At 37.7% G+C, this 13484-nt stretch overlaps 1 protein-coding gene across 3 annotated transcripts in view; it reads left to right on the top strand.

Annotated features, from left to right (window-relative positions):
- The window catches only part of LOC127979501 (glutamate receptor ionotropic, kainate 5), an 84811-nt gene extending 78963 nt beyond the window's left edge, over positions 1 to 5848 (top strand). For 2 of the 3 annotated variants that reach the window (XM_052585009.1, XM_052585008.1), the window contains exons 21-22: positions 2959 to 3125; positions 4171 to 5848. In XM_052585009.1, the coding sequence (XP_052440969.1) occupies positions 2959 to 3125; positions 4171 to 4782 (779 nt within the window). In that variant the 3' untranslated portion in view covers positions 4783 to 5848. The remainder of the gene's footprint in view (positions 1 to 2958; positions 3126 to 4170) is intronic. The other variant, XM_052585010.1, reaches the window with a different exon arrangement.
- Positions 5849 to 13484: the final 7636 nt, after the last annotated feature.

Genomic DNA, 13484 nt, shown 5'->3' with positions numbered 1-13484 from the left:
GGGACTCTGTATTTCATGGACGTCCACTTAGACTTATGCTCTCTTATACTCACATAATAAACTCTCCCTTCTAAGTATGAACTGAACAAACTGATTACCATCACAGAAAGCCCGACCCAGTTTTCCAGTCTCTCTAGTAGTATTATGATCAACAGTGTCAAACGCAGCACTGAGATCTAGCAATACCAGCACTGATATTTAGCCAGAATCAGAATTTAAGCGAATATCATTTATTATCTTAATGAGTGCTGTCTCTGTGCTGTGATGTGGTCGGAAACCAGATTGGAAATTGTTCAGGTACCCATCTTATTTCAATAATCTTGCCTTTAAAAGGAAGATTTGATATTGGTCTCTAGTTACTCAATGTGGAGTTAACAAGATTGCTGCAATTTTCAGGGAGTTTATAAAAGAGAGATCTGCTTCCAAACAGTTTAACATACTTTTGAAAAAGATGTGGGAAGTGGGTCAAGGTCGCAGGTTGACGATTTAAGGTGCTGTACTATTTCTTCTAAAATTTTGCTATCAATTGCTTCAAAAGCAGACATAGTAACTGCTTTTTGAAGTTGTGGTCGAATTTTTCTGACTTGTGCATAACATGAGGATGTGCAAATTGCCTTTCTAATATAACTGATTTTCTCAGAAAAGAAAAGAGAGAGCATTTCACTGGGAATCTGACGTGGGGGGGTTGTTATAGTCTCTCAACAGTAGCAAAAAATGTGAGTGTTATGTTATCATTTATAAGGTTTGAGAAGAAAGTCTGTCCAGCTGTGGCTAGTTCCACATTGAAATCACGAAGGCTGACTTTATTATAGTTACATGTAGTCTTACTCTATAGTCTTTTTTTTTACTCTGTACTGCTGTTGATTTTCTCCAGTGTGCTTTTTGTCTGCCAGTCTTCTTAATAACTTTTGCAGGGGCAGTATTGTTGATAACATTCTTAACTTTTGAGTTAAAGGAATCAAGGAGAAGATCAACAGAGTCTGCAGACATGTTTGGTGTTAAAGATAAAGCCTTCATAAATAGCCCACTAGTGTTCTAGTTAATGCATCTCTTTCTGACAGAGACAGATCTAGAAATATTCAGATTAAATCTTGAGTATATCTACAATTGTGTGTAGGTCCATGCACATGCTGAATCAGGTCAAAAGTGGTTATTATGTATTTTGTAGTATTGATTTATGCATTATTTATGTGAATATTAAAATCCCCTGCAATAGCAAAACAGTCACACTGAGTAAATCATGGAAAACAGTTTGGTAAACTCTCCAACAAAGGCTGGAGAGTATTTTGGAGGCCTGGAAATAACTATAAATAGAATGCGTGGAGCATCTTTCAGCACAATCCCTAGATATTCAAAAGACTAGTACTGACCAAATGACCCATGCTTGCAATGACAGACATCTTTAAATAGAGCAGCTTCACCTCCACCTCTCCTAACAGTCCTGCAGACATTTCATTGAGGATTGTTGCACTGCAGCTGTCTTCTAGCCATGTTTCATTAAAAAACATCAAATCCAAGTTGTTTGTGGTGATTAAGTCATTGATCAGAATTTTTTTTTTTTTTTTTGTGAGCGAATGTTTACAAATTTTAACTTCATGGCATTGTCTTTTTGTCTCAACAGCAATCTTAGTCTGATGCATAATAGGCCACAGATTAGATAGGTCGTGTATGTAACCTCTTATTAAAGGTTAATAAAATCTTAAAAAGTCATAGAACGTTTTCTAGATATGGTCATCTCTAAAGTATTTATTTGGTTATAAATTACTATTTGTGAGAGCAATATTACCTAAATTAATTTTATGAACAAACATGGATAACAGAAATCCATTGGACATAAATTGCAGGAATCCTGAATGTAGTGTTTGCATGGTATGACTTGTTTACATACAGCAGTCTTACTTAGCCTAAGTAAGTATATCTGCTCTTCAAATAAACATATTTTTGTGTGATATATATAAAGTTTTAATATATATATATATATATATATAAAGTTTTGCTCAAATCACACAAACATTGGCAGTGTGAATATTTGATTTCCTGTCGCTCTTTATATTGTTATGATATTGTATATAGGATGTACTACATCCATCTGATTCACATGACAGATGCTTCACAGCTCTGCTAACACTGTGAGTGTTTATTCATGTGGTCTAGTGATATTTGCATTCAGTGTGTTGTAGACTCATGCTGGCCCAGGGGGAATAGTGGGAAAATGGTAGTTATTTGGTGCGCGGGCATGAACACATGTGCCTGTGTGTGTCATTTCTCTGGTGTGGTTTGCGAAGCTTGTATATTCACCAGAAAGTGACATTTACAGTCTCTCAGGTTTACTTGCAGGTCTGCAAGAAAATGTCAAATAATATGAGCTCTGTTTTTGTGATTCTGCTAAACTCCGAATTATTTTGGGTTTCCTCTTATTCTTGCACACACAAGTCTTTTAGTTGATGTTTCTTTGTAAGTGAATTATTTGATTGTATCACTGGCAACTAAATCACCTGAACCCTGGTTAAGAGAAACGAAAACCCCTGTCTCCTCTTAAGCTGTTGATGCTTCAGGATTTAAATTTTAGTGGTTGTCCAACACACAACAGAAGTTGATTATCATACAAAATCAAACAAGTTCATGTTAATAGAAATTAATATTTTGCCATTCCCCTATTATTATTATTTTATTTTATAAAATAAAATGATCTATTTAAATAGATCATTTCAGAAATGCATTTTTCAAAAAAGAGAGAAATTCTAATTTTTACTTCTCAAACCACCTGGCTTCATTCTTCCGCTTGATAACTCTTAGGAATACCGCCCACACCCACCCACATCTCTGAAATATAGTTTAATAGGATCCCTCTGGAATCCTGTGGGAATGTGGGCCTCTAATTAGATCCACAGTGTGTGTGTGTATGTGTGTGTGTGGAAGGACGTTTCTCTGTGTTACATTGCTGTGTTTTTCCTTCAGGTCTAGGTATGGAGAATATCGGCGGGATATTCGTGGTGCTGATATGTGGACTCATAATAGCTGTTTTTGTAGCCATTATGGAGTTTGTGTGGTCCACACGCCGCTCGGCCGAGACAGATGAGGTACGCCCTCACTCCTGCCCCGTCCGAAAACACAGACACTCACGAGTAGGTCACAACAACAACCAGTCAAGCCGTCTGTGTTTGTGATGTAACTCTTCCATAGCTTTCACACAGTTTACAGCTCACATTTCTGCAGCTCAAACATGGCTCAAGCAGTGGGTTTGAATATGAATGAGTGCAATCATAGACAATTTTTAGTATTTTTTGGCTAATTCAATGTAAAATGTAAATATTTTGAGACTGAAGTGCAATACTTATGGATACAATGATGGATCACAACCGTTATTTATGAGTTGGACAAGATTTGAGAACATATTTTATTTATTTTGTTTTAGACAAATGGAGAAATTGAAAACTTCTGAGAACTCTACTTTGCACACAATGTTATTCAATGCAGGTCAAGTGGCAAAGCATGCCATTAGCAGCAGCAAGCACATTTACTAATATAATATGTATCTTGAATGCATTGCAAGTCGCTTTGGATAAAATTATCTACCAAATGCATACATTTAAATGTATGGAATTTTTTACATTCATTTATTAGTTCACCATGTAGATTAACCCCTAACTCAACCAGGGGCCGTGGCTCACTATGGGGCCTCAACAAACTTCAATGGGGCATCAAGATGACTTACATCAAATGATTTATAATAGGACATGAAAAGCATTAAAATAATCTGAAACGACTAAAATCAAGATATTTCCTATTTGAATTCAAAACAAGCGTATTTGATGTAGCCTTAATTTAAAATGGGACTGGTAGACATGTAAATTTATATCCTTATATAATATATTTTACGACTATACATTGATGCCATGCTTAAAATATTTTAGAAAATGTTAGTGAAAATGCTATAAATAAGCTGTATAAGTCATTAAACCTCTAAATGTTGTTGTGCACAATGAGGGCTATTGAAGTGAAAAAGGTTTCAGTAGGAGATACAAATAGCGTTGCCCATTTCAGGATAATTGAGCAAATGATGTTCTGTTTTCACTTTACTCCTGTCCATTTTCATTTTGACCTTTTCCTTGTATATTTTCTTCCTGACACTCTTTCCTCTCCCTCTCCTTCTCTTTGATCCTCACTAAGGTGTCAGTATGTCAGGAAATGATGACTGAATTCAGAAATGTTGTCTCCTGTAAAAAGAACTCTCGTTTGCGGCGCCGACGGCCCCTCTCGTCCCAGGGCATCCTGCGGCACCCAGCTCGTCTCCCTTTAGGAGCTCCCCGTCAGATGCGGCTCGTGAGGGACATGCGTCTCAGCAATGGCAAACTCTACAGTGGGACGGGGCCATTAACTGGCGTGGCTGCAGGACCGGGACCCGGCGGGGGTGCTGCGGAAATGGGCCCGGGCCCTCAGCGACTGCTGGAGGACCCTCTCAGTGGCAGTGTCCCCAGTAGTGCACCCGCTCTGGTCCCCACGGAGGTGCCCCGCGGCTGCACACATGTGCGGGTGTGCCAGGAGTGCCGGAGGATCCAGAGCCTTCGCTCCACGTCTTCTTGCTCGCGCATCTCTCCGCTGGCCACCGCCACATCCTCTCTCCCGCGTTTGCCGCTGCCGCCCCCCTCCACCTCCAATACAAACACCGACAGCGAAGGAGGAGGCTCGGGCAGCCCACGCAGGGCCAAACCCACACCCCCTCCGAGGCCGCTGCCACCCACTAAAACTCCCTCTACTGATCTCCTCTGCAAGCAGGACTGAGACTAAGAGTTAGGAAACTTTTATCGGGACAAGAATTTAATGTAAATGAGTGCTGGAGGACAGACGGAAAGACTCTGCCCACGCCTCCAGTCAAAGTGACCTCTGGGATACTGCAAATAAAGGCCATTTTTGGATGCAAAATTACATTAATGGACACTGAGTGAGAGAAAGATGATTCAGCCAACCGCTTGCTGTCCAAGTGTCGGGTTTGAACACCACGTCTTGCCGTGGCGCTCAGAAAGCCAGTAAGGTTTGGCATGCTGTTGAGACTATGTAATGAATATCCCATGAACGTATGCTATGCAACAAGTCATAAAGGAAAAAGCAGAGGAAAACTATGAGGACTTCTGTTAGTTTTGCATAGAAGTGAGGGATCTACACTCCTGTTAGAGGACGATGGAGTCTTTACCCAAAATGCGACCCTGGACCACAAAACCAGTTTTAAGTCACTGGGATATATTTTTAGCAATAGCCAAAAAAAAACATAGTATGAGTCAAAATTTTTGATTTTTCTTTTATGCCAAAAATCATTAAGATATTAAGTAAAGATCATGTTCCATGAAATTTGGCAAATTTCCTGCCGTAATTGTATCAAAACTTCATTTTTGATTAGTAATATGCATTTCTAAGAATTAATTTGGACAGCTTTAAAGGCGATTTTATCACTATTTCTATTTTCAAATAGTTGTATCTCGGCCAAATATTATCCGATCTTAACAAACCATACATCTATGGAAAAGATTATTTATTCAGCTTTCAGATGATGTATAAATCTCAATAAAAATATATATATATTATACTTTTGTGGTCCAGGGTCTCAAATGTGCACACGTCAAACTGAAATGACTTTGGTGCAAATACATTTGATCTTTTCTTTCTTTCTTTAAATACCGTAAGGGGGAGGGTTACAATTAATTTGTATTCTTGAATGCCTCTTGCTTGTTTTACTTTCTAACTTTTTCTTCGGTTTTATTCTTTTAACCTTATATATATATATATATATATATATATATATATATATATATATATATATATATACACACACACACACACACACACACACACACACACACACACACACACACAAACACAAACACACACACACACAATACCTGTTTTTTTCCCACTTGCTTATTTCTCTGAGGACTAAGTATATAGATTTTTGTACGTTTTATGGGTGGTTTTGTGGTCGGGAGTTGGTTTTCCTCTATTTCAACCTCTAAGATTACTCAACTGGTTTCAGTTTCTCATCTTCTGTCTTTAAACACCAACCTTTAAAGGTTAAAAACAACACGAAAACATTAAAAACCCAGTTTACTTCCATTGTGTGACATATTTCCAGGTAAAACAGGATATTAAAGACGGAATATTTAGGGTGGGATTTTATCCATCAGCAATTGATTGGATATTGCAAAGTGAGTGTTCCTGGTCTGAATATCATTGGATTGTAGAGTTTCACCCTTGAGACCATCTCAGCAAATCCCAGTGGTAACACTGATTTTCCAAATCTATACTTAAATCTATACTTTATTTGCTATTTTTGCCATAAACTTTTTGTTGTTACCTGTCATTGAATTACTGTTAAATATTGGCAAGCTTTTAAAAAGGCTGCATTACTGTACCAATTTGGCTGTTGGTTAATACTAATAGCTGCACAATCTCAATGATGTCAACCGAACAGGAAAGTTTTTTCCGAAACCAGAAAGTTACATTTTTTGCATTTTCCTTAACTGGTGAATAATTCACAATAAGGCCAGGATTGTGTTTAAAGAAACTAAATAGGATCAGCTTCGATTTCATGTTGGCTTTAACAAGCTGCATGTCAATATTTGCAATTTGTGAGGACACCGAGAAACATTTTTCATCCCTGGAACAATGACAACAACAACAAGATGAGACCGAAAACCCTTTGTGCACCTGAAGGGGCATTTATCTGATTATGTGAGAGGACAATTAATGATGTTTTTCATTACAGAACTAAATGAGCCTCTATCATGAATGGTTTGTTGAAGTGCACTAGAAGTTACTGTCTGGATGCTTGTGAGATGCCAATATCCATTTATATCCAAAGTGTAAACATAGCAGCCTTGTTTAGAATCTGCAGCATTACAGCATTCGTATGTTGGTGCTTTATGATTGTGTCTGAGAGTGAGTGCATTTGTGTCAAGGGAGATGGAAATGTGATAGTCATTTTTTAATCAAAGCTGATTTTTTTTATTTCTCATTAATTTTCAAAGATTTCTATACCAGTGCTTAAAGAATAACACCCACAATGAAGAAAACAAGGCAAATGATTCAGATTATATATTGTTATTAATATTCCAATAAAGCTGTGGGGTAATGTAGGAGGGCTGTTGCCCTCTTTCGTTAAATATATAGACACGTTTGGAATAAAATGGTGATTCAAACTGTGACTTTCGCCCTTAATAAATGTTTCTGTTAGTCGATGAACTAGTTTGATTTACCCCTCCTTCTCTCTATCTACAATACATTATATTTTTTGGAATGCTTTCAAATCATTACACCGTGTCCTAATCAGGTGTGTTCAAGGTAAAATTAATTCATTTTCAGATAAAAGTTTTAAAACTAAGTAAATTACCGTAGTTTTGTAATAATAGGCTACTTAGGCTACCTGTACCCACAACATGCGATGAATGACATGACATATTGTGGTCATTTGGTTTCTACGGCTGCGTCTAAATGAAGATTGCTGTTATTATACTGCTTTTGATCTTTATGCTGTGTTCACACCAAACGCGAATAGAGCGTCTGGCGCGAATGATTTCAATGTTAAGTCAACGCAAAGGCGCGTTTACGCGCGTCTGGAGGTCTCGCGGCCCGATTGAGGTGTTTAGCGCGGAAGACGCAAATTCACCTTATTCGCGTGTCTTGTTCATGCGAATGACGCGAATTGAGCGTCTGGCGCGATTGGCGCGTTACGCGCGAATTGTGCTTTTGTGTTTTAGCGAATTCGCGTCTGCCGCCCAAATTGAAAAATTTGAACTTTGGCGTCAATTCGCGCCGCGTTAACCAATCAGTAGCAGTCACTCATTCAACATGGAGGAACGACTGATGTTTTCAGTGAGCAGTCAATCGGAGCTTTATGACACAAGTATCACACACAAGTTCATATTTCAGGAATAAAAAAGCTTGGAAGAGTGTGTTGTAAATACACATTTAACTTTTGAGTCACGTACACGTTTATCGACCCGCGGCCTTCTCGCTGTTTTTTTACAACTATTTTCCCCCTAATATAGCCTACAGCTACTTTTCGCTAACAAGATAATGCGTTTATTCCATAGACAGTAAAAGAAATGGACACGGCGACCCCATTGGAACTCAATTGAGACAAGTGAAGCCCGTTTTTAGCTATTTCTAGCACTTCTGTTTCTGACACGCAGACTCAAAGGAAGCTTGACGACGTCAGCAACCTGTCTGACAGATGTAAATCTTCTAGTAGCTGTGCGTGTAAACTGCCATCGTTAATCTTGCAGAGACGGCGAGTTTGAGCGGGGAGTTCTTTGGCGAGAGTGAGCAGGAGTAAGTATTCTGATTAATTACTTTGTATAGTATTTTAAAATGTAACGCCAGTACGCCATGTTAAGTTAATTGCCTACAAGCTTCTCCTCCTGTCTTTACGGTAATACGACAGAGAGTCGAGTGGTTATGACGCAATCGTTAGCCTATTTTTACAAAAACTGTTTCTACCGGGCCATAATGTAACATAGAAGGTAATGGAGCCCTTTATACATTGTCGTGTATCTTTAGAAATAAAAAATGGACAAATGGAATCTTTAAACGCCTCAGATGTAATGTTATTCGCTGTCAAAGTGACGTCAAAATGAATGGGAGGTCAATGGGATGCTAACCATAGACAGTAAAAGAAATGGACACAGCGACCCCATTGGAACTCAACTGAGACAATTGAAGCCCATATTTAGCGTTTTTTAGCACTTCTGTTTCTGACGCGCAGACTCAAACGAAGCTTGACGACGTCAGCAACCTGTCTGACAGATGTAAATCTTTTAGTAGCTGTGCGTGCAAACTGCCATCGTTAATCTTGCAGAGACGGCGAGCTTGAGCGGGGAGCTCTTTGTCGTGAGTGAGCAGGAGTAAGTATTCTGATTAATTATTTTGTATAGTATTTTAAAATGTAATGCCAGTACGCCATATGAAGTTAATTGCCTGCGAGCTTCTCCTCCTGTCTGTACGGTAATGTGACAGAGAGTCGAGTGGTTATGACGCAATCGTTAGCCTATTTTTTACAAAAACTGTTTCTACGGGGCCATAATGTAACATAGAAGGTAATGGAGCCCTTAATACATTGTCGTGTATCTTTAGAAATAAATAATGGACAAACTGAGTCTTTAAACGCCTCAGATGTAAAGTTATTCGCTGTCAAAGTGATGCTAAAATGAATGGGAGTCAGTGGGAATGCTGACGCAAGTGAAGTTCTGCTAAAAGATGGCAGCACCCGGCCGACTTCAACTTCCGGTCGACTTCCTTGCCACCTGGTTTATTCTGAGGACGTGTGCAGGAACAAGTGGAAAAGATATGTATAAATCTATATATAAAATATATATAAAAACACATTCTCTCACATTCTCTCTCGTCTGAAATTTCATCCTTTTCCGTGCGCAGCCAATCCCCGCGAAGTCCTTCTGTGTGGCCCCGCCCATAGTGGAATATCATTGGTCCAAAACCCTGCTCAACATAACCGTCATATTCCTGTACAAAATTTTAATCCAGTGCAAGAAAAGCTTTAACCGCAAGTATTTAATTCTACAGAAGTTCTTATAGTAATTGTTTCTAATAATGCCTGCCTGGTTGTTTACAGGGCTCTTACAAATATTCATTTTTATTTAATGTCTCTTGCTGCTATCGTGACAAGCAGGTAGTCGCTAGTCAGTTTACCGAGATGTTTACATGAAGTGGTTTGTTTGAATCATGCCGTGTAGCTTTTCCCGCTTTCATTGTGGATAGGCAATTTACTTGCGTCTCGCCTTGTTAGGACACAATTGTTGTGTTGAATGCTACAGCTAGGTTCTTTGTATGTTTGTAATCGGATGGGTCTATTATGTTTACAATTAAATGTTTAAGCATTCTTTGAAGGACAAGCACAGGTGAGTCACACACTAACGTTACACTAAACGCGTTATTTAACAAACTGTAACCAGATCACACCGTTTAAGATTAAGAATTCAGCAGGACAGGTGATATTGAATCATTCCCACACATAAAGTATTCTCGAGGAAACCTGACATTTGCTTATTTATTACACAAAAGGATATGATAAGATGAGCTTTTTGTGCTTTTACATGCAACAGAGAAAACAGGGTGAAATAATCTGTACAAAACTGCCTTCCAGTGGTTGACAGAAGCATTACCAGAGGATAGGGGCTACATCTAGATGTTCACAGACGAATGCAGTGTGTTTTATGTAATGTTCTGGCCTGGGGTAAAATTAGGGCAGCAAAATAAGAAAACATAGGAAGAATTATCGACTGTGAGCTCAAGTGAAATGAGCAACTCTATCTTAAAGGAAAATACAGAAAAGGACAAAATGAGTTAAACAGTCTTCTAGACCTAGTGAAAGGGTCAGAACATTACAGAGATAAATGCTTTAATCATGTATTTAAAATATTTAACCTCAGATGTTGTGCCCCACACATGGTCTCTGACATTATTGGATTTTTATTTAATTCCGAAGATTTTTCCGAAAATTTTTGTAGGTATATTGCTGTGGCAAAAATCATTCATGTACATGTGCATATTTGGTCGGTCTCATTTAAAAAATTGTGCGATTAATTAGTTAATTTTTTTTAATCGATTGACAGCACTAATTTACATCTGTTCTCTCTTACCTTACCATTTTGACATCATCTGAAAAGGTGTTTTACCTAATCTAGCAGACAGTCTCTTTGAATATGCTCCCATGTTAATAAATATAGTGCTTTGGGACTAGTCTTTGCAAAGGAATATTTAAGAGTTTGTCTGTGAATACTGTGTCTGCCCCCCTGCCACATGCTGCTCCCCTTCCTCATCCATCCTGCAGTCAAAGGACATGCAGCTGCGCTTGTGTGTAGTTCTGTGAGAACACCTTACAGAGACAGATGCCTTTGAAATACACAGTCGTCTGTGAAGCTTTACAGATGTTCATACTTCTTACAGTGATCCCCTGGAGAGCTGAATGACAGTGGAACAACACTACTGGCATTCGGTCTGCTCAAGAATGAGCTGAAACTGAAAAACAATTATTTAAGATAACACCATTTTCTGATTTATGTCTACCTCCAACTAATACCTGCCCAGGGGTGTTGCATATAGGAAATGAGTGAACTGACTTGCCATCACATGTTTTCTTATCTAGTAGTACAGGGCCCCAAATTAGACATTTTTTTACCCTTCAGGGAGAAAAAATATCAAGTTGATACATATTTTGAAATAAGTAGTGCTGAAAGCTATCAGTATAGTTAAATTCTTGCCCAGCTGTCGCAATTAAAAGACTGAAACTTTTTGGATATGTAAATGTAAAATGTAAATAATTAATGTAAACTCAAGACAAAGAAACTATTTAAATTCAAAATATGATTGTTTATTGGAATTTTTGTTTAACTTGTAACACAGATTTTCTCATGTAAACAACATACCTGCAATAAACCATCAATATCCTCCAAATTAACTGTTGGCTTGAAAGCCATATTTATTACAGAAATAAAAACACAGGCATGTAAGTACCATTTGAATTTCAAAACAATCAATGCCAATAAAAAACAAAAATGATTTCCATGTTGAATTCTAAGTGGACTGCAAAAAAATTCCAAAGTATAGTCATTGCCAGTGCTTTAAATGGGCCGGTATGCACCGGTACTCAGTACCGCCACTTCCAAATATAGCTCTTGAGCGTACCGCCACCTCTCCGTGCGCCCAGAACGTGCTTGTAGCGTACCGGTACGCTCATTTGGACATCTGTTTTAATAGAGGTTTTAATCTTTTACCTGCACTGCCGATTTTCAGAGCGCCCTTCACAAGCCCTGCAAGCTTCCTTATTCATCCCACCCAGAGCAGAAACTACATTACCCATTCACCCTTAAGTTACACAAGTGAATAGCGCATGTGTCGCTTTTCCCACTGTTAAGTGTCAACAACTCAAAGTGGCCGGAGAAGGTGTGTGAAACTCGTTGTGAGTTATACTAAAGCAAAATCTTGAGTATTTATTGTCTGATAAATATTAAAAACTGTCTGCGGATGTTGAGTCGTCCTGCAGCCCCCGCTGGCTGTTCATTGGCTGCAGCATCTTTTTTCTAAGGTCTAAAAAAATACCGTAGACGGCAAGGCACAAATTTAGATATTCATTTATCTAATTAATCTATAGCCTATGCACAAAGACAATATGGTCTTTTTGTCCCCTTTTTGTTTTAAAGCTTGATGAAGAGAGCGCAAGTTGCTGCAGCTGCGAGGAGGACAGTGATGCACGCGCACAGGAGTGATTGACAGTTCGCGGCACTGTGTACAAAAAATACTCCGCTACACAATTATTTCGTTATTTTCGTTTAAGCTTATTAACGTTAGCGTTACAGAAAGGTCTGGTTTACGCACTGTTACAGTCATTGTTTTTTTTGTTTTTTAAACAATGACATTTGAGTTCATGATTTTAATGTTGCTGTTTCTTGTGGCAGACTAAATGAAAATGTTTCTTGTGGCAGACTGAAGAGTAATCCGGCAGAGTTTTATACTGAAACTTTCCGTCTAAAAGTCCTTCCTTGGTCTTATCCATATTTCTTTGCACGTTGAACACACATAGGCCACAACTGGAAATAAAAAAAACTGCAACCGCGTTAATTGCGTTATTTTTTTTAACGCGTTAAATATTTCAAATTAATCGAATGCGTTAACGCGCTAATTTTGACAGCACTAATGTAAATACATTGATCTAAGACACTGCTTGTAAAAATTAAATCACTAATACCAATTTACCATTACCAACTGTTGTTGCTTTTTTTTTTTTTTTTGCTACAGCCATATGGAAGCATGAAGTGTCTCATTTTGACACTAGGAGTCAGTAGAAGCAAAAAATACATGCCCATCCCCACATTAGACTTTAAAGTATAGTTTAATATTATCTGCAATTGTTCCTTAGAAGTATGATTTTATTTTATTTTATTATAAGTTTTAATACACATAAAATAAATAAATAAATCATTCAGTTATTTTCACACACACACACACACACACACACACACATATATACAGTATATATTCAATTTTTCAATTCAATATATATATATATATATATATATATATATATATATATATATATATTATATATCAAATTTAAATATTTTTATTATTCATGTTTTATTTGTATGTGCATATAGCTATTGTAGTGTTAATACAACAGCCTGATCTTGTTCTTACTTTACTTTTGTATTTAATGTTTATTTAATAATAATAAAAAAAACTTTTTATTTTTATTTTATTTTTTATTTTTTTTAATTTATACTGACAGTTTGTTTACATTCTCTGATTAAGTATTCTGTGCAAATATGCAACCTGCTGCGTGCTTTTAAAATGGTAAGAAACAAAATGCCAGTGACAAATGAAGTCTAGGGGGCAATGTTCACCTTTCTGAAGCTCGGTCAGTGATGAGAACGGAAGAGTACAGGTTGAACAGGGCGGGTTCGGGTAAACTGCTTGGGTGT

The sequence above is a fragment of the Carassius gibelio genome, chromosome B19, assembly GCF_023724105.1.
Source record: "Carassius gibelio isolate Cgi1373 ecotype wild population from Czech Republic chromosome B19, carGib1.2-hapl.c, whole genome shotgun sequence".
In the NCBI taxonomy this organism is placed as follows: Eukaryota; Metazoa; Chordata; class Actinopteri; order Cypriniformes; family Cyprinidae; genus Carassius; species Carassius gibelio.
This window is presented reverse-complemented; position numbering and strand designations above follow the sequence as displayed.